This window comes from Peromyscus californicus, unplaced genomic scaffold, assembly GCF_007827085.1.
Source record: "Peromyscus californicus insignis strain IS unplaced genomic scaffold, ASM782708v3 Scaffold_20__1_contigs__length_68692818, whole genome shotgun sequence".
In the NCBI taxonomy this organism is placed as follows: Eukaryota; Metazoa; Chordata; class Mammalia; order Rodentia; family Cricetidae; genus Peromyscus; species Peromyscus californicus.
This window is the reverse complement of record NW_026294503.1, coordinates 55,926,042-55,948,376: the sequence shown is the minus strand read 5'-3', so window position 1 is coordinate 55,948,376 and position 22,335 is coordinate 55,926,042. Positions and strand designations below refer to the sequence as shown.

The window sequence follows — 22,335 nt, the reverse complement described above, 5'->3', positions numbered from 1 at the left end:
ACCCAAGTTCATGAAAGAAACACTACTACAGCTAAAAACCACATATTGACCCTCACACTGTGATCGTAGGTGACTTCAGTACTCCACTCTCACCCATAACCAGTACATGCAGACAGAAACCAACAGAGAAATGCTAGTTGAATAACATCATAAATCAAATGGTCCTAACAGACATCTACAGAACATTCTACCCAAACACTAAAGAATATGCTTTCTTTCCAGCAAAAAAACTGTCTCAAAAATTGACCTTATATTAGGGCACAAAGCAAGTATCAACAGAAATAGGAAAATTAAAATAATACCCTGAATCTTATCTGATCACCGTGGATTAAAGCTGGATATCAACTACGGTAGAAAAATAAGAAAAAAATATAAACTCATGGAAGCTGAACAACTCACTACTGAATGAAATATTGGTCAAGACATAAATCAAGAAGGAAAAAAAACCTCTAGAACTGAAGGAAAATGAAAATTCAATGTACCCAGACTTATGAAACACAATGAAGGCAGTTCTAAGAGGCAAGTTAACCAAACTGGAAACCATAAAAATATGGATTTCTTAATATATATGACCTACTAAACAATTCTTCACAGATGTTGAAAGCACAGTCTTCAACTTCATATGAAAACACAAAATACTCAGACTAGTTAAAACAATCCTGAATAACAGAAGGACCTGCTGGAGGAATACCAATAGCACAGGCACTAAGAACAACAATGAATAAATGGGACCTCATGAAACTGAAAAGCTTCTGTATGGCAAAGGACACCATCATCCAGGCAGAGTGGCAGTCTACAGAGTGGGAAAAGATCTTTACCAATTACACATCTGATAGAGAATTAGTGTGTAAAATATATAAAGAACTAAAAACACAGAACATCAAGGAAACAAATACAAATAGGACACAGAACTAAGCAGAGAGTTCTCAAAAGATGAAACACAGGTGGTTGAAAAACACTTAAAGAAATGCTCAACTGCCTTAGACATCAGCGAAATGCAAATTAAAATGACTTTGAGACTTCATCCATCAGAATGGCCAAGGTCAATGAAACAAATGCAGCTCATGCTAGCTAGGATGCAGTGAAAGGGGGACAATCATTGCTGGTGCGAGGGCAAACTTGTACAGCCACTGTGGAAGTCAGTGTAGTGGTTCCTCAGGAAGCTGTGAATCAGTCTAGCGCAAGTCCAGCTATACCACTCTTGGGCATGTACCCAAAGGACTCTACATCCTACCACAGACACTTGCTCATCCATGTTCATTACTGCTCTATTCATAATAGCAAAAAATTCAAAATTGCCTAGATGTTCATTAACTGATGAATGAAACTGTGGTAAATTTATACAATAGAATATTGTCCTATTGTTCGAAAATGAAATTCACAGATAGATGGAGTTAGAAAAAAAAAAACATTGTGAGTGAGGTAACCCAGAACTTAAACCCTAAATATTGTATGTTTTCTCTTTTATGTAGATACCAGCTTCTTCATCTTTGATATGCATGCTATAATCAGAATAGCCACTCAGGTTAGGTAACTGGGTAGGGAGAAGCTCTTCCAAGAAAAGACAAATAGAATGTATTGCTATGGCGAGACAAAGGAGGAACTAGAATAGGAGCATTAAATAATGAGGGGGTGAGAGAGAAAGGGGAAAGAGGGAAAATTAACATTAAAGGCCTTGAAAAACTAGTGCCAGCTAGAAGTTTCCCCTCTACTGACTAGCATTCATGCTTCTGGAAGGGACTCAGCACACTACTAGAAGAGAAAGTTAATCACCAGTATCACCCAACTACAAACCCTGTGACCTATAACAGCAACCTGTCCATTAGACACACCGGTACAATCATGGCATAATATTACAGGAGAATCAAGCACTTTTTGATTGAACTTAAGGCTCGCTCCATGAGAGGGAACCCATATCTGACACTGCTAAGGTTTCCAAGAACCTAAGAACATGTAGGTCACAAGGCTAGGGGAAAACCTACTATTCTGCTAAAGGAACATGTCACAAAAATGACTGACTCCCATTGACATGCAGCTATACCCACAGATGAGTGCCTTACTCAGCCTACATCAGGGAAGCTGCTTCTTATGGCAGATGTGAGTTAACACAGAAACTCAAAGCTGGACAAAGCAGAGAGTGAGAGAGACTTTGGAGCACTAAGTTCTAAATGGGATTTTTTAAAAATAGAATCCTTCTCTTCGAGGCTCAGAAAGTTATGTGGAGGAGGAGGCAGCAAGATTTTAGGAGCCAGGAGTAATGGATGACTCCAAGGAAAGCTGTCTTCCAGATACTACAGGACTGATGCACACATGAACTCACAGAGATTGGCCACACAGACGAGCCATGTACAGATCAGGCCTGACCCAGTCCCCACAGACTCAAGCCAGACACAGCCCAGCAATGAGAGGGGGAACTGGACGTGGGCTACCACCCTAACCAGGAAGGTGTTTGTAATTGATACCTTTTGACAAAGGGAAAGTCAGTTTTCTCCAATGGATTCTCTGTAGGTACATCAACCACACTTCAGGGTAGGTACCATGCCTGGGATTAATTAGCCAACAAAAACCAGACTCGGTGGTATTTTTGCAGAATTTAGTTTCATTTTGCTTTGTTTGGGCAATTTTTTTGTCTTACTGGTTGGGGTGGTTTGAATAAGAACAGCTCCCATCTTTGGCTCATATGTTTGAATGCTTGGTACTCAATTGTGTTTGTGAGGGATTAGAAGGTGTGGCCTTGTTGGAGGAAGTATGTCATGGAGTGGACTTTGAGGTTTCAAAAGCCCATGCCATGTTCAGCCACTCTCTCTCTCTTTGCCTGCTGGCTGCAAATAAGAATGTAAAGCTTTCAGCTACTGCTCCAGTGGAATGCCTGTCTGCTTCCTGCCATGGTGATCCTTTCCTTCATAAGGCATTGCCTTGATCACGGTGTCTCTTCACAGTAATAGAACAGTAACTAAGACAGAAATTGGTACAAGGGATGGGGGTATTGCTGTGACAGACCTGACCATGTTATTGTGTGGAAGAATATGGAAGCCTTTGGGACTCTGAATTAGAAAAGCAGTTGAAAGCTTTAAGTGTGGCTTGATGAGCCACTCTAGTAGGACCCTGGAAGACAATAATGCTAAGGGTGGTTTGAAATATGCAGATTCTGCTCAAGATGTTTCAGAGGGGAAATATTAGCACGTAGCCTGTAGACCATTCTTGTGATGTTTTGGCAAAGAATGTGGCTGCTTTTTGCCCTTGGCTGAAAAATCTGCCTGAGGCTAAATTGAAGAGTTTTGAATAACTGCCATTGACAGAGAGGATTTCAGGACAGCCTAGTATTGACTATGTCACATGGTTATTAGTAATCACTCTTACGCAGATCAATAATGAAAAGGAGCAAGCAGGGCAAAAAGAAGTACAAAATGTACAGTGTGAGGAGAAAAGGAACACCAGAAAACATAGTACTGGAGTCCAGTCTTGTGCTCAAGGAGATGAGAAGTTTAAAGAAAAGCCTGATGCTAGATGGAATGAAAGAAATGATAGAGGGCAAGGTCCCAGGAGCTAATCCTGAAACCTGTGAAAGGAAAGGCCTGAGGGATTCCCTGGGCCTAAACAAGAACAGAAAGCTTATGAAAATGTAATTGGAGAAGACAGCCAGTGTCCAGCCCCAGCAAGCAGTAGAATTTGGCAGCTCTGGCCATATGGTTTTGGATTTAGAGTCAAGAAGGATACAAGAAATGGGCTGTGAATTTCTTCCTTCTGGTTATGGAAAGCTGCTGAGGCCAGGCACAAGGCAGAAGCTATCCCAGCATGTAGACCTAAAGAAGCCATTGTATGAAACTGTGAAAGTAAACACTGGATTGTGTTGGAGAGTCCAAGACATTGGAGATGCCAGAGCCTTGGGTTACCTGCCAGATAGGGTGTGGAACCAGCCCAAGAGAGAGAAAATTATGTTGCAGTCAACAAAGCTGGAAGGGGTATTGGAGATCTGAATAGCTCTTTGACATAGGATATTGGAGATGCAGATTGTGGAGTTTGCCTTGGACCAGTATTTCCTCACTATGGTCCCTTTGGACCAGCATTTCCTCACTGTGCTCCCTTTCCACCCTTTTGGAATGTTGGAATGTTGGTGTATATTTTGTGACATTGTACACTGAAAGTATGTAATCTGATTTTTTTTTTTTTTTTTTTTGAGACAGGGTTTCTCTGTGTAGCTTTGCGCCTTTTCCTGGATCTCACTCTGTAGACCAGGCTGGCCTCGAACTCACAAAGATCCACCTGCCTCTGCCTCCCGAGTGCTGGGATTAAAGGCGTGCGCCACCACCGCCCGGCATAATCTGTTTTTTTGGCTCTGATTTTACAGAGGGTTACAGCTAAGAGATTGCCACAAGTCTCAGAAGAGACTTGGGACTTTTAAACAGTGTTAAGATTAAAGGATGGGCCGGGCGGTGGTGGCGCACGCCTTTAGTCCCAGCACTCAGGAGGCAGAGCCAGGCGGATCTCTGTGAGTTCGAGGCCAGCCTGGGCTACCAAGTGAGTTCCAGGAAAGGCGCAAAGCTATACAGAGAAACCCTGTCTTGAAAAACCAAAAAAAAAAAAGATTAAAGGATGATGGAGGTTTTTTTGACATGGGACTGAATGCAGTGTTTGCCTTGTGGTATGACTACAAGCCTATGGGAGCCAGGGAGTGCTTGAATGTCTGGTCCCCAGTTAGTAGAACTGTTGGGAAGGGTTAGGTGTAGCCTCTTTGGACTAGGAGGAGGTGTACCACTGGGGGTGGGCTTTGAAGTTTCAAAGCCCATGTCAGGCCCAGCGTCCATGTCTCTCTCTGCTTGCTGTCTGTGGATCAGGATGTAAAGCTCTCGGCTACTGCTCCAGCACCACTCCTGTCTGCTTCCCACCATGATGATCATGGACTAACCCTCTTAAGATTGTAAGCAAGCCCCAAATAAAATGCTTTATTTTATAAGGGTTGCTTTGGTCATGGTATCTCTTCACAACAGTAGAGCAGCAACTAAGACATTAGTCATTGCTTATTTATTCTGATTTTCATTTTTGTGTGTATATGTTTTTGTTGGGGTTTGTGTTTCTTGTTTTGTTTTTGTTTCTTTTTTATTGAAAAAAAATTTCCATTTAATATATTCTGATCATGGTTTCCCCTTCCTGAACTCCTCCCAGATCCTTCCCACCTCCTCACCCACTCAACTCCATGCCCTTTCTTTCTCTCTCTCTTTTCAGAAAATACACAAACAGGCAAATTTCAAAAAGTGAGAATGAAACACACAGACACAATAAGTGCACATAGACACCAAATAAAACACCCATAAGAACACAAGATCAGAAACCATAATATACAAGCAAAAGAACAAGAAGGTAAAAAAAACCATAAAAACAAAGCAATATGAGACAAAAAATTTACAAAAATACCATTGGGTTCTTTTTGTGTTGGTTGTCTACTGCTGGGCATGGGGCCTACCTGTAAGCATGGTCTATACACCCAATGAGACTCCACTGGAGAAAACTAATTTTTCCTTTATAAGTGGATGCCAATTGAAGATAGCTTATTGGTTAGAGATAGGGGCCCATGGTTGTGCTTTGTTTTTATATTTTTGTTTGTTTGTTTGTTGTTAGAGAGAACATGAAGTTTAGTTGCTAAGATTAATGCCACCACACCAGAAGCTTTATGAAGAAAACAGAGGCCACAAAAGTCAGCTGCATCCTAGTGGAGGATGTAGTGCTCCAGGGCCTAAGCACTCCTGATTTTGGAGTCTAGCAGCACTAACATGAGAGGGTGTGGCCATTTGAATGGCAGAGATCTTGTGAGTGAAAGTCAGCAGGGAAGGCTCCAGTCGGAAGAAGCTGAAGATGGCAGGAAGAGATGACTGATGGAATACAATCCCGAGGAAGCATATGGGGCATGGGGGAGTACAGAACCCCTGAAGTCCCTAGGAAGGGTGAGTGGTACCCCATGTGACCACAGGCACTTGCCTCCAATTAAAGAGAACTTTCATGGAAAGTGAAATAAATAAGGAGACCTGGAGGGGGAATTTTCAGGACTAGAAGAGAGTAGTAGAGTTAGTTGAGTCTTTAGTTGACAGAAGTTTATTGAACACCTCTGAAATAAGTAGATAATTCAGCAGAGAAGAAAATGGGGCATCCAGTGAGCATGCTTAGAAACCGGAGGTAGCATGGACTCGTAGGGGCCCAGCAGCATGGTCTCACAGCTTTGCCATCTCCTAGGTGGTGAGATCTGGATATTTTTCAGATTGGTTGTATCTATAGGGACAATTGAGGATGTAAAAAGAATTAAGCTCAATTTGACAGCCTGAGTCAAAGACACATTGCTTCGTTGTTGAACATGGAAGGAGACAAGCTCACCAGTAGTGGATGATGAGAAGCAAGAACATAGGACAGGAGGGCAGGTGGCCATTTGCAATCAGTTACGATCATCCTTCATCTAGATGAGCCTGAAAATCTTCTCTATGGTTTCACCCACATTTTACAGATGATGGAACTCTGCTTCTGAAAGCAGCATCAGGATCTGACTGTGTAACTGAACGCAGTAGGTTGGCATCTTGGTGAGGGCAAAGCCAAAATAAGCTGAGTCTAGACATGAAACCAGGGAGAAAGAGTATCACCAAATGGCATTGGAGCAGGTGAATGATTTCCAAAGCCAAAGTGATGCTCTCCTTAAGCTCAGAATGCACAAGTTTAGGGAGCCTATGCATAGTCATCCTCATTAGATAGTACAGTGCACGCTTAGTGTAAGGGCATAACTTTAAATGAAAATATATTAGACACATTTAGAGGAGGTGTGCTTAGCTCAAAGTCATGGAGTGAGTATGTGAAAGATTAAACTGATGGACAGAAATGCCTCTGGGCATGTCACCTTGCACTACTAAGTTTTAGCTGAAAAATAAAGGAGGCTTTGAAGGTGGGTGTCACAGGAGCATGGTCCTGAAGATTCCTGCCCTCTTAGCTACTCGTGACTGCATAGATACCCTTCCCACCACAATGTACTGACTGATGCTCTGTCTAGTGCAGCTTCAAGTTAAAAATCAGGTCTCCTTGATGCCATCTGAGTAAAAAAGGAATTGCTCGGCCACTCTGAAATTGTATTGAGCTCTAAGTGTGTGTGCATTAATATCTACACTATACATTTTGTTCTCAGTTTAATGTCTTTATTTGCATATGTTCATGACACGAGATCTCAAATTTCTAAGAAAAAAAATGTTTTTATCTTTTCCCCCCTTAGGAGATGGAGAAATTTCCAAATACATCCAACACAATCACATGAATTTCTACAGCTACCCCCTAAAACACTGCATTAATACATGTTTTTCAGGTGTGAAAATGAAACCAAGTTCAAAACAGAAGACATCCACTGGGCCTACAGTTTCTGCCCCACCCCGTACTCCTGGACGGCACTCCTGGGTCTGGTGTTATATCTCATTTTCTTTGCACCTGGTGAGTAGCTGCTTTGCTACTTTTGCACTGCATTGCCCCCTCTTAGAAGAGGCAGGCTACTATAATTCATTCCACAGGGGAGCTTGACTGTAGTTTTAATTATTTACTTCTCAGGAATGGGACCAATGCCCTGGACAGTGAACTCTGAAATCTATCCTCTCTGGGCAAGAAGTACAGGAAATGCATGCTCAGCTGGAATAAACTGGATTTTCAACGTCCTGGTTTCGTTGACCTTTTTACACACAGCTGAGTATCTTACATACTACGGTAAGAGCATGTTTTTTTCAATGTCCTCTCACTGTTACTTTTGGTACTTTGTCCTCAGATACCCTATAATTTGTGAGAGAGGCTATGTCCTTATATCTTGGCTCTTCATGAATATCTCTATATAGCTTTCACCATCTCCAGGGGTTCTGGGAAATGTGTCTAAGAGAAGAGTTATCTTTGCCTAAGTTTCATGTACCCAAGTGCTTATGCATATCCCCTACATTCAAACCCTAAACACCCCCCATTCCTACCAGGCTGGAAATCCTTACAGCATAGCTTCAGGTTAACAAGGAAACATGGAGCAAATGCCAAGACCGTGAAGCCAGGACTGGGGAGATGCCCTGTGGGGAGGATGGAGCCCCACAACTAAGCACCATTAGTATAGGCCTGAAAGTAGCTCACCCATTTGGGACACTGAACCACTGAATCATTTGTTCCAGCCAAGACCCCTTGGAGCCCAGCACTTACCACTTCCAGAAACAGGGCCATGACAAAAACCTCCAAATAAAACCGTGTGAAGACTGTGGCTGAAGGAAAACATAAGCATTACAGAGCTCCTTTGTGAAGCTCCTTCAAACCTATGCATACTAAAGTCAAAAGATCTTTTTCTGCGTTTTTGCCCCCCCCCACACACACAAAGTTGCCTTGTGTGCATGATTGTATAAGTTGTGATGATATTTTTTAAGCTGGGATAATTTCTAAAGATGAAATGTAAAGCCATTGTTCTTCACATCTCCGTGAGACCACGTGGGCTATGTGAAATGTGTACTATGTCTGGTCCTCTCTGAAGCAGCCTCCCCGCCTGACCTCACCCCATGCTCTGGACAGGTTTGCTGTCTGTTCCCACCCTTGCCGTAGACTAGAAAGACGAAGCTGGCCAGGCCTGTGCTTCATCCGGCTCCTGACCTTTGCAAGGGGAACGGGAAAGCAAGCATCATGTTCACCTGGATAAGAACGCCAGCTGTGGGGAGGTGTACAGCTCTCTTTGCTCTGTGTTCGGGACACACTGACATGGTATTGCAGTAGTTAATACCGTGCAGTCAATGGTTCATTATCTTCTCTCTCATTAACCACTTGGAACATCTAGAACAGCAGTTCTCAGCCTGTGGGTCACAACCATCAGAATACACAGCTTTCCAATGGTCTCAGGATCCCCCAACCATAAATGTATTTTTGTTGCTACTTCATAACTGTAATTTTACTACTGAGCAGTGCCAATTCCCAAGACCATTGGAACTATGTGTTTTCCGATGTTCATGACCAACAGGTTAAGAAATGCTCATCTAGAAACATCTGTTTTCTTGGGAAGGAACTGCAGGAGACAAGCTGGTGGTGTGTTTAGAACATTAAGCTTTATCTCTTTTAGCAACTAAAAATGTTTCCATAAACCCATGAGCTTGTTTTCATGGCATGATGATAGATGTTAGTTGCCATTGCTGATCCTTGAGAATGCTTAAATACTTTTCAGTCTCTATATATACTAACATCCCAAGAAGCATTTTTTGAAATAGAGGCTTGCATAATAAAAACCCATGCAGTAAAACTCTGGCTTGCAAAATACTCTTTTGGGATGAGGTGAAGTAGGAGGCATCAGAGGGGACCAGAGTATTCCTGTCAGTGCTTTGACATAGTATGCATTTACGTACTGTCAGAAAAGGCACGGGCAACAGAATGTGGTTTAGTTAGGGCCTGTGTCAGCTTTTGTCAGGAGTTTGCAGGGAGATGCCATGAGCTCCATCAAGTCATTAACTCAGCAGCAGCAGCAGCAGCAGCAGCAGCAGCACTATACCTGGTTCTGGAGATCCAGATTTCTCCTGACCCTCCATGCCTGAGTAGACAAGACAGACATGCACATGCATATAGTAATAGGACTGCTTGGTTATAATAATACTAAAGAGCGTGCTGAGAAAACAGTTGAGAGAGAGAGAGCAATTCCCCTCAGCCTGGGTGGGATCTGAGGGAGACTTCTGAAAAGAGCTTGCATCTGAGCCTGGTCTGTTCTTCTTCAGATGGCTATGACATGGTTTGAGTTTTGAAAGATTAATTGCATCATGTGCTCAGGACTGGAACATCCAGGTAAGGCAGGCTGGCAGACATCATTGGGTTGCGTTTCACACTAGAGTTACGTTCGAATCAGAGTCGGGACTCTCCGATGCGGGTCCACACGGAGCTGCTCACTGCACTCTTTTCCCGCTCACTGCAGGCGCCTTCTTCCTCTATGCTGGCTTTGCAGCTGTAGGACTGCTTTTCGTCTACGGCTGTCTTCCGGAAACGAAAGGGAAAAAACTAGAGGAAATCGAGTCACTCTTTGACAGCAGGCTATGCACGTGTGGCGCTTCTGACTCCGATGAGGGGCGATACATTGAATACATCCGGGTCAAGGGAAGTAACTACCATCTCTCTGACAACGATGCTTCTGATGTGGAGTAATTTTCAGCTGATGACATTTTAGTTACTGAATTGAATGTGGAGAGAAGGCCAGCAGTTGGTCACTGCCCTGCTCGCAAGCTGCGTCTCCCCACACAGTCCTTCCAAATGACTCCATATTCTAGAAGACTTGATGAGGAGAAAAATACAACCATGGTGATGTTTATTTTCATAAACAGAAATGCTAAAACAAAACCCACAGATTTTTTTCTTAAGCAGATGTGTATAATCCCTTCCTGAGACAGTCTAAACATTACTGTTGTACCTAGTGACTTCAGTAGGACCCCTTTCTCCTAAGACCACATACAATTATCAGTAGCAATACAGTCAGTGGTAATCTAGGCAAAGTATATATGTATATTTATAAAGGATTATTTAAGATGACCTAAAGGTATTTAATGCCAAAACATGGTCTGTTGACCCTAAATTTTCATACCAAGTAATGGTTTTTCTATGATCCATAGGTACAAAGTGAATTCCATCTAAACTTCCATTCACAAATTCAGAAGTCCTATAAGGACATAGCTGTCCCTCTCTCCTTTGGATTCCAGATGTTGGCTTCTGTCTCCAACACAGATACAATTTCTTCAGAGACTGAATACACAAGATCTTTTGAACACTATCCAAAGCAGGCCCTTTAAGGGTTATTTTCATACTTTTTTGCATCAGTGATGAGTATATTTGCACAGACAAGCTAGCATGTTTTGATAAGTATATTTTATTGTCAAAGTGAGAAAGAACAGATTTTTATATATCCTGATTCGTTAGTCACAAATGTGTGTACAATTGGAATGCCATTGTAAGTGTGAAGTAGTGTCAGGCTGTCAGCTGTATTCCAGGGTCAGTTGAATCTACACAGAACTGTCCACATTGTCACTCCCTGGCTCCTGCTGCTCTGTGCCTTCCTTGGTGTTAAATGACAGCTGCTGGCAGACTGGTTTTCTCTTTCTGATACACATGAGGAAGGAGGTCAGTGGCAGAAACAGTTGTTAACATTTATTTTAAATCCCAGGACTTCTTTCTCCACATGTTTTATTGGCTCTTCCTAAGGACAGGAAGATACCTCACTACTAATTAATTGTATTTTCCCCTGAGAACGTGAACTAGTTTTAATTCTGTTATCTTTTCTCATTCCTAGTAATTTGCTACACAACCAAAACTCAGAGCTCTGTCTGTTTCTTTATCTCATACTTGGTTTGGTTTTTCTGTCTGCTCTAAAATATCTAAAGGAGATGTCTCCTTTGGAAAAGACATAGGTTCTAATGCCACAGTCAGTAAAACAGGTTGACTTACCTTTCAACATTATTTCTCAAAGTATTTGGTGATTTCTATGTTCATTCAACACTAAATTCCTGATTCTCAGCACCCTACTAAGAGCTATGTGATACAAACAAAATTACTTGCTTACAAAACTCATTTGCTAGTTCTAAAGCTATGGATGAATCTAGTGACCAGTTAGGAATACATCAGTTCAATGTTTTACATCAAATGATCTAAACACCTAATTAAGTTCCATATCCAAGTGAACGGAGGCTAGTGATAAAATGGAAATATTTTGGCCAGTCTCCAAAATGTTTATTCTTCTTTTAAAGTCTGGCTTATTCTTACCATAATTACCAAGCTGAGACTCTAGCAAAAGAAGTTTATCCTCCAGTCACCAGGGGTACTTACTTACACAGTCACTTTCGTGGCCTACAAATCCTTCAGCCAAAAGAGGAAGTTCTCTCTGGTTGGTTGTTTAATGTTATTTTTTAAAAAATTAATAGAGTATTTTGGAAAATTTTTCCTCAGATTAGGTGCTTTGAAATTTATTTATAGAGAATATTAGTATTGATTTTTCTCTAGAACAGAAGATATTGTTTAATGGGATGTATTGTTTGATATTTCTTATCTCTGAAGAAGTTTCTTAATTCAGTAGTATTTTACAAGATCAAATGAGCTATTATGTGGTAGAGTTAGCACATTATGAGAAGAAAAAAGTGAGCAAAGTGCTCCTTTTAAAGTGTATTTTTTCTGATTTGTTCAACGTGTTGCCTCACTTCTTCCCTTCCTAGTCCACGTAGCCTTAAGTACACAGGTGTCTGCAGCTGGGCTGACATGTGGGACCACATATGACACAAAGGGACAGCTAGACTTGTTAGTCCTGAAAGCTGGTGTGACCTGTTATTGCTGGCATAAAAACAAGCATGTTTTCAGTTTTATGTCCATAACTTAACATAATAATGGGAAATTGTCCACCTTTCTCTTGCCCTGTTCCCTTCATTTCTAAAAATTATTTGTTATTTATATAGTATATTCCATACCTTTAACATACAAGGCAGAGAGGCACATATGACTTATTTATAACTTTTAAAAAGCAACTCAATACTTGAAAAGGAGCCTTCTATAACCCAGGTATGCTTTTTAGATCTGGTGAACATTTATAGCACATTCAAAGTTCAGTGTTGGAACTGTTCAGATTTGTATTCTATTAAACACCTTTTATGTTTCTGGTGTCAACTTGAAAACCACCCATGTGAAATCATCGAACATATATTTTCTAAGACAGTTTCTATATGATAGGATTTGATCCACCGCATTAAAATAAACAGATTAAGCAGTATACTTGCCTCTACAATGACAGCTTTCTTTCCAAACATGCTGCAAATTCAATACAGGTGTATTTCATTTAGGGAACACTGGGTGAAGGAGGTCAAGACCGCGCCTGCAACCTAGCTGGGTGACTAATATATAGGAGAATTAAGAATGCATCCTTTGTCTACATAATAAGCACATACTGTGGAACATGATGTCAAAAAGACTTGGTGTTGGGGCTGTGGATACAGGTCAGTGGTCAAGTGCTGGCCTAAAAAGATTGGGCATTAATATTTTCTTCCATATAAGCATCTATAATAATCTTGATTATTACACCTACCTTAGTCATTATCTAAAACATGGCTTTGAATATACCTATAGAATAAAAGATATTTCCAGGAGAATGACAGCAGAATCTTTTAAATAATTTATCAGTGAAACACACTTTAGGATACAATCTTAAAACTTGTTATTCACTGTAAGGTGAGAGACCAGGAAAAGCACTGAATTTATGGATTTCTGCTGTAATTTTAGTATCTGTTAAACAGGGGAAAATGCCAGGAAAAAACACATCGACAGCTTGCCCATTTACTTAGTAATAGCAAAGTAAAATTGAAATGTATTGTTTAATAATCATAAATCTTGGGGCGGGGTGAAATGATGTTTTAGATAGTGCTACCTACAGGTATTCTTTAATAGCTGAGTGTAATAACTTCTCAGTTATCAAGTTCAGACCATCTCCCTAACTCGGAACAAAAAAGTATTAGATGGGTACAACCAGGCCAGGAGCAGAGGATTCCTCGTACATGCTCTCTAGAAAACTATAGTACATTCTATCTTAAGCTACAAAGTTGTAGATGAAATTTATAGTTCAAAAGTAGCTACTGCCTATACAACACTCAGAATTGTCCTCTGGGTTAATTCTTCATGTCCTTCAGCCTGTCGATTCCTACCAATCCTAGCCTCATGCACAGCTCGGTTAGACTGTCAGTTCATTCAGTTCTCCAAGGCGAGTACCAGTGCTGCCACCTTCTGGGCACTACAAGCAGTTGCAAATGCCAAACAGCTACCTGTTCAGCTCTTTCTTGTATGCTGTTTAGGGAAGGAAATACTTACATGCCAATAATCATCAGAGAGTCGCTTTACAAGTATTCATGTTCGGAAATACCAGGAAGTATTTTATCATCATCATATTGTGCTTATGAGTGCAGAGCAGTATAATTCTCTAGATCTTCATATGTGTACAGTACAGTCTATAGCACTTGAGTAATTTGGTCAACTGTATCTTCAATGCCTTCGTTTACAGGTAATAAATTATTCACATTTTAGACAATTAGGTTCATGGGATTGATTTTGTCATATCCATATAAATAGAATAAGAAATTGACTTGCAGATAATCAGTATTCAAACGTATGAATCTGTGCTTTACAAAGTTTTAAGATTTTGCTCAACTCAACATTATCCCATTTCACTTAAAATTTAGACAATATAATGTTAACTCTGGCCAAAGTAGAAATTCATGTCCTATATACATGTCTAGATTTTCTGGTGGCTCCTGTACTATGTCTCACTTGATGTTACAGTACTGTTTGTAATAAATGTTCTAATTTCTATTTAGGAACTCTATACATCTGTATTAAATCAGGAGTTTCATGCTTTTAGAGGCCTATGTATTTTGAACTGTACATTTTAATTTTCTGAGTGCATGTTATATACTGTTTAATACTTGACATATCTTGGCAAATCTAGTCTTCTCCTTCCTACCTGTGACATACACAATATCTCTTGAAAACTGCCACTGTCCCAGTTACCAAATCATGCTAGCCTATGCTGTATCAAAAGTATGGTATATTTTATGGAGATTTAGTGATATACATGTAAATGTTTTTTAAGTTATTTTATTGAACTTCAATATTTACATAAAGTTACAATCTTTTTTTAAAGAAAGTGTCAGTGCCAGAGCTGTATAAGAAAATAATCAAATAAAAGTAAAGGTAATTCATTCTCTTGGAACTTTTTACTTCTTCACGTCTCATCTTGGATTTTAGTATCTAGGTTATAGAGCGAACACACTGTGGGAACTGTAAACAAAATGTGTTGGTTTTTGTTAATTTTAATTTTGTGTTTTGTTTGCATGTAGATCTTTTGCTTGCATGTGCATGGCTGGTGTCTGTGGAGGCCAGAAGAGGGCATCAGATCCCCTGGAACTGAACTTACAGATGGTTGTGAGTGCTGGAAACTGCTCTGAGAAGCAAACATTGTTCTTAACCACTGAGCCATCTCTTCAGCCCCCTTACTGTCTTTTCTATCAAAGGGTTGAAAAGCGCAGAATCCCTTAACAACAACAACAATTGTAAAGAAGCCATTTGGCAGATATTCAAGTTCCTGCAGAGTCAGCACCTCCTGAAATCAAGATCTATGCTCAAATTTCATGTCTCCCGGAAACTGCTTCTCTATATTAGCCAATCCCATAGGACCAGGCTGCCAGTCTGACCAGTCAGAGTGCAGCACAGTGCGTTAGGAATAAAAACCCAGTGGGATTCCCTCTGGGTCTTGCTTAGCTAAGCCCGCTTTCTTAACCAAGTGTGTCTAAACACCTTTCTGCAGAAGTACAACTTACTGCGGAAGTACAACCCACACTTGGGGTTGCGTGGTCATTTTCTCGAGACTCCCCCTCCCCTAGACCCATTTATTATAGCTTAGCACCTAATCTGGGGCTCTCTGTGACCAAAGGTCCTGAAGACTGACTCCTATCCCTGGATGTGAAGGTTGCTGCTTTGTTTTGGCAACTCTGGATATGGAGATATCCCCTGGTTCTAAACTCGGGGAAACATAAAAAGTAAATCAGCAATGCATAGAAAAGAGCCCAATGCAAGCACTGGGGTAACAAGATAACTATGTGCACAAACAAGCCAAGGTTTTAAAATAAAGGACTGGAGAAAGCTGGCTCTCCCTTTCCAGGAGCTCCTTAGCCAGAGGTGGGATTTTACACTCACCTTCCCATCCCTTCCATGCTGAGATTTGTCTCACTTGAGCTTGCCCCTGGCTTGTGCATGCTGTCACAGTCTCTGTACCTTGTTGTGTCTAGAAAACAGTTTTCTTGAAGTCATCCTCTCCCTCTGGCTCTTACCATCATTCTGTCCTCACTCTGAGCAGTTCCCTGAGCCGTGGGTTGGGGGGTGAAGGTGATCTGTAGCCCCATTTTGGATTGCCTTCTGTTAGGCTTGTCACACTGCAGGGCAGGCCCTGCTCCCACAACACACACTAGACTGGAGAAGGGAAAACGGAGGATGGGGGGACTCAGAACCCAAAATTGGATGAGTTGGGAGGGAGTTGGGGATGAATCTGATCAAAACACATTTTATGAAATTCTCGGTTAATTTAAGAAAGTTTTAAGTACTACTAAGTACTATTGAGTACTACTAAGTATTATCAATTAAGTACTACGTCTATGATAGATTTCTGCTATACATGAAATAGTGAGTTTTAAGTAGGATGGGGGAAAAGTGTCCAGGAAGTTGATTCACATTCTTTTCCTATTAACTCAATTATTAAACATGTACACCAGCAGAATAATATAGGACTCAGACAGAAGCTATGTAGGTATGGACATCTAATTTTTGGCAAAGTTGTCAAAAACATATACTGGGAAAAAAGATAGCCTATTCAACAAATGGTGGTCACAAAACGGGATATCGATCTATAGAAGAATGAAAACAAGTCTATTTCTCATTCTGCACAATTCAAAATCAATTCAAAGTAAGTCAGAAACCCTAATTTAAAACCTGGAACACTGAAACTGTTAAAGGAAAATACAGGAAAATTACTTCACGATACAGGTATAAGCAAGAACTTTTGGAATAGGATCCCAATAGCACAGGAGATAACACCAATAATTGACAAATGAAATTCAAAAGCACAGCCAAAGAAACTATCAACAGAGTGGACAGCGAGAGAATGGGCGAAAGTCTTTGTCAGCTATACTTCATAAAAGGGATTCATATTTAGAAAATACAAAATATTGAGAAAAACAAACAAATCCAAACAGCAATCAGTAAATGGGTTGACAGTGAACAGACACTTCTCCAAAGAAGAAAAACAAATGTCCAGTAAACATTCTTAAAAACATTTCAGCATCCTCAGTCCTCAAGGAAATGCAGAGTAAAGCTGCTTTCAGATTCCATCTCGCCCCAGTTAAATTGGCTATCATCAAGAAAACAATGGTAACAAATGCTAGAGAGGATATAGAGAAATCGGAAGACTCATTCATTGTTGGTGGAAGTGCAAGCTGATGCAACAGTATGGAAATCAGTGTTGCGACCTCTCAAAATGCTGAAATCAGAACTAGCATCTGGCCCTGTCACATTACTCTTGGGAATATAGCTAAAATCTAAATCTTACCACAGAAACATTTGCATATTCCTGAGTGATTATTGTTGCTCTTTCAGAATAGTAAGGACATGGACTCACTTAGATGTCTATAAACAGATGAATGGACAAAGTATGGCACATATACATGGTGGCCTTTTATTCAACCACAAAGAAGAATGAAGTTATGAAATGTGCTAGGGAATGAATAGATCTGAAAAATGTGTGACATCAGGTAACCAAGGCCCAGAAAGACAAATACTGCATGTTTTCTCTCATATGTGGACCTTAACTTCTAATTATTAAATATGTATATTTATGTGAGAGTAATGTACTTATGAAGCAGAAAACCAGGAAAATTAAAAGGATCTCATGATATAGGGGAAAGGCTTCAAGGGACATAGTGGAAAAGGAAACAATACATGTGATATGATAGTGTCCCCAATGCTGGACACAGAAGAGGATGAGGAGAATGGGATGGGTGGGGTTGGGGAGGAACAAGGGTAGAGGAATCAATTACAGCCGTTTACATATAATATGCCATAAGGACACTTGTTTTTGTGCCTTTATAAAAAAGGCAACATACCCTTGCCTCAAAATTAAAATAAGAAACCATGCTTCATGAGTGAGCCTCAGCATAAGTATTTTACATTTCCATTCTGTAATAGCATACATACACATCAGATACTCAATATCCACAGAATCTATACTCACACTGTTTTCTGAATGAGATTACTCAGCCATGACTGAGAACCACAAGTTACAGAACAGAATATGGACCCAAATCAGATTATAGTGGTGCCATTTCTGCAGCTGACCTTGTCACTTCTTTTTTTACAAGGAGTTTCACGATAGATAGATAGATAGATAGATAGATAGATAGATAGATAGATAGGATAGCTAGGATAGATAGATGGGTGGGTGGGTGGGTGGGTGGGTGGGTGGATAGATTGGTTGGATTGATGGGTGGGTGGGTGGGTGGGTGGGTGGATGGATGGATGGATGGATGGATGGATAGGTAGGTAGGGAGAGAGAGAGAGAGAGAGAGAGAGAGAGAGAGAGAGAGAGAGAGAGAGAGATAAAAACCTGAATGCCTCTACTTGAAAAATGTTGCAGCTACCATCCTCCAGTAGGCCACTGGTTCTAGATTTAGGAATGAACCATGAGTAGTAGATAAAAATTACAATGTAGTGGTGATGTAAGACCATGAGGATTTTAGTTAAGATCTAAAATGACCAATAATTGCACCCACAGAAGGAGGTTTACTGTCCTAAAGGGCTTCCTTTCTTTGAAGTCCACTCTCTGGAATAAGTATTGCCAGTCTGTTGTGGCTACTGTTTATATGCTGTGTCTTTCTTTGATTCTTTTCTTTTTTTTCTGAGTTTTCAAGACAGTTTCTCTGTGTAACAGTCCCGGCTGTCCTGGAACTTGCTTTGTAAACCAGGCTGGCCCTGAACTCAGAGATCCACCTGCCTCTGCCTCCTAGCACTGGGATTAAAGGCATCCACCACAAAACCCAGCATCTTTCTTTGTCTTAACTTTAACTTATATTTGTCTTTAAAATGAGCCTTTTTATGTACAGAGATGTATTTTTTAATTATATGTCTGTGTCTGCGTGTGGGCATGCACATGTGAGTGCAGGTGCCTGCAGAGGTCAGAAGAAGGCATTGGGTCCCTGTGGAGCTGGAGTCCCAGGTGTTTGTGAGCTGCTCAGTGGGAGGGCTGGATCTGAATGCAGATCCTGTGGAAGATTGGAAAGTGCTCTGAACTACAGGGGACCATGTCTCCGGTCCCCTGTGTGGGATTCACTGGACTGAGCTGCTTTGTGGGCACTGGTAATCAAATCTGAGTCCTCTGTAAGAATAACAAGTGTTATTAACCAATGAGCCATCTTTCCAGTCAGGTATCATTATTTGGAAAAAATTTGTGAGAATAGTATATGTAGTAGATTATTATTTTGAGGTGTGTTACTTTTGTTTATGTTGCATTTGTTTAACTCTGTGAAACTGTTACTGTGCCTGTGTAAAACACATGTTGGTCTAATAAAGAACTGAATGGCCAATAGCAAGGCAAGAGAAAGGATAGGTGGGCTGGCAGGTAGAGAGTATATATAGAAGGAGAAAACTGGGAGGAGAGAGCTAAAATGGAGGAGCCAGAGGAGGAGGAGGAGGACTCTAGGGGCCAGCCACCCAGCTACACAGCAAGCCACAGAGAAAGAGTAAGGTAAGTATGAGAAAAGGAAAAGCCCAGAGGCAAAAGATAGATGGGATAAGTTAAGGAAAGCTGGCAAGAAACTAAACCAAGCTAAAGCCAGGTATTCATAATTAAGAATAAGCCTCCATGTGTGATTTATTTGGGAGCTGGGTGGCGGGCCTCCCCCAACTAAAGAGCCACAAAACAAACAACATGTATAACTGCATTCCATATAACTGGCTTCGGCTTTCTTTTTATACTTCTGAGTTTCTGATCTATGTAATTTTCTTTTTATATAAGACTCTCTGTTAACTGTGTGGGCGTGGCAAGGAGACTCACAATAGAGTTCCCGATGTTTTCTGTTTGAGAAAATATTTCTCCTTCTGTTTTGAAAGGCCGCATCTCACAAATACAGAATTATATGTTGATGCTTTTTTTAACCAACCAAAATTCCCTCCAGTTTTTGTAGGCTTTTAAGGTTTTCGATGAAGACTTGTTCCAATATAATTAGACGACTTTTCCTTTGGCTCTGTTTGTGCTGGTTAAAATATGATATACTGGAATGTGGGGAGGGGTTGTTTGTTTTGTGTTTATCCTGCCTGCTGTTCTCTGGATTGATGGTTTGCTTGGGGACATTAGGAAATTCCAAGTCATTATTCCTTCAAATATCTTCTGTTCTTTCTTGATTCTTCTTATGGGCTTCCCATTATTGATACATTAAACCTTAAGTACCTGTTGCACAACTCCCAGATATTCTGTCCTGTTTTCCTCAATCGTTTTTCATTTTCTGTTTTGTATGGAAGTCTCGAGCTCAGAGATTCTTAGACGACCTGTGTCCAATCTGCTGTTGTGTCCACCAAAGTCAGTCTTTGTTCTGTGGGTAGTTTTAAAGGGTGTGGTTTAAGACATTCTGAGAATTGCCGTCTCTGTTTATGCACTAACCACTATCAGTATGTCTACTCTTTCCACCATAGCTCTCTGCATACTAATAACAACACATTTTAAATTCTGAATTTTGTCATTCCGATGTCTTTAACTTATTGGAGTCTGGTTCTGATGCCTGCTCCGACTCTAACTTGAAACTATTTTGTTCTTGTTGCTTGCCTTTTAGTATGTCATATGTCTATATTAACATCTAATTTAAATAAATAAAATCTATTTTGGTAAGAGGGGGTCCTGTGCATTGAATCTAAGGTCTAATGCATGATAGATAAGTGTCTCTGTTGTGGAATATTATTTTAACTAGGCAAAGATGGTTACATTTGTTTTTGCTGTGGAATATTACTTTAACTGTATAAAGGTGTGTTACTTTTGTTTATGCTGCATTTGTCTAATGATATAAGGATGTGTGTTTAATGATGTAAAGCTGTGCTGTGCCTGTTTCACCTTGCCTATCCAAGGCACCTGACTCGTCTAATAAAAAGCAGAATGATGCTAGGCAGGAGAAAGGATAGGTGGGGCTGGCGGGTAGAGAGAAGAAATAGGAGAAATCTAGGCTCCAGATGGAAAAGAAGAAAGGGAAGAATGAGGAGGAGGAGGAGGAGAGAACAAGGGACATTTCCAGGGCAAGAAGTGAGGCAGACGCCGTCAGGCAGATATATAGAAGCAGTGATAGTAAGATGTACAGAAGGAAAAAAGGTAATAAGCCTTGAGGCAAAAGGTAGATGAAGAGAAACAGGTTAATTTAAGTGAAAAGAGCTAACCAGAAAGGAGCCTAAGCTAGGCTGAGCATTCAAAACTAATAAGTTTCTGTGTCATGATTTGGGAACTGGTTGGTGGCCCAAAAAGAAAGAGCCTGGTACATGTCTCTGGACCTTGCTTTGTTGAAACAGCATTTTACCAAGTATCTCAGGCTACCTCCAAACTGTAGGCTGTGTGCCTTTACTCTTAGAATACTGGGATTATAGCACTTATTGTTATATAGATACTGTATATGTTATATAGATAATATAGTTTATTAATTTTATTAGCCAACATGTCTAGTGCCTTCTAAGGTTTATTTGTCTGTGGGGGGGGGGGGGGGGGTGGCAGGGTCTTGTTTTACTTTGTTTACCAAACATGATACACCAGGTAAAAGAAACTAATGAAATGGTATAAGGGGTATACGATTAGGTCTCGGTCTTCTAGTGTGTGTGTGCTGCTGGACCAGGACTTGATGGTGCTCACAGGTGCTCTTTGCCTTTTTCCCCCTTTACATGGGACTGGTAGATGATAGGGCTGGACTGTGTATTTCCCGCCCCCACCCTCACCAACTGTGGACAGTTGCAGGCTGAGGTTGGTGACAGTTAGGCTCTTGTCAACAGTTTCTCCTGACAGTGGGCCATGTTCAAGAGAATGCTCTGTCCTAATTCAAAATATCACCGTTGCCAGTTCTTACCTCATAGCTAGTATACTATGTAGAAGCGAAACTCAAAATTCCTGGAGATCAGAGGAGGGTCCTCATTAAAATGAGGTCCTGGAGGGTTTTCCCTCACAGTTTTCCACACTAAGATCCTTGTCCAATTACAGCATAGGAGTGCACACTCAGGCACTGCTTCCTTCAGAGGTTTCTGACCCAGTACACTGTGATTCTCTGTATCGGGATAGCACTCTAGTTGGTTTTCCTATGACCCGTACTTCATATACACAAGAGCTACTGATGTTCACTGAGTTCAGCTTGTGATTTTTAAAGGCAGAATGTAACTGCTAAGCTGCTTCTGTGCCAGACTGGAAAGCTGAAAAGCTTCCTCAATGCTGTAAAACATAATTTGAAAACTTCAGCTGAGGTAAACACAACAAATTTTTACAAAGCTTAAGATATTGCTTTCCAAAAAGAACTTCTGGGCAAATGACTAGGAAAGGCCATGGATGAGAAGTCTCTGAACTCTGAGAAAAGCTTGCCTGCTGCCCTGTTCTCCATAGCTCAGTGGAGCCCAGAGAGAGTTCAAAAATTGTCCACCAAGACCATCTCTGCATTACTGAGATGGGTCTTCTTAGTGCATAAGGTTGATCTTGAAAGTCCTGCAAGATTATTTCTCAGGGCCTACTGCGGTGGGGTTGCTGGGCTCTAGTGG

General features: G+C 40.8%; 1 protein-coding gene across 1 annotated transcript in view; it reads left to right on the top strand.

Moving 5' to 3' along the window:
* Positions 1-14,723, top strand: part of Slc2a13 (solute carrier family 2 member 13) — a 289,669-nt gene extending 274,946 nt beyond the window's left edge. The window contains exons 8-10 of the mRNA XM_052748693.1: positions 7,331-7,452; positions 7,567-7,719; positions 9,923-14,723. Coding sequence (XP_052604653.1) covers positions 7,331-7,452; positions 7,567-7,719; positions 9,923-10,149 — 502 coding nt within the window. The 3' untranslated portion in view covers positions 10,150-14,723. The remainder of the gene's footprint in view (positions 1-7,330; positions 7,453-7,566; positions 7,720-9,922) is intronic.
* The last annotated feature ends 7,612 nt before the right edge of the window (positions 14,724-22,335 follow it).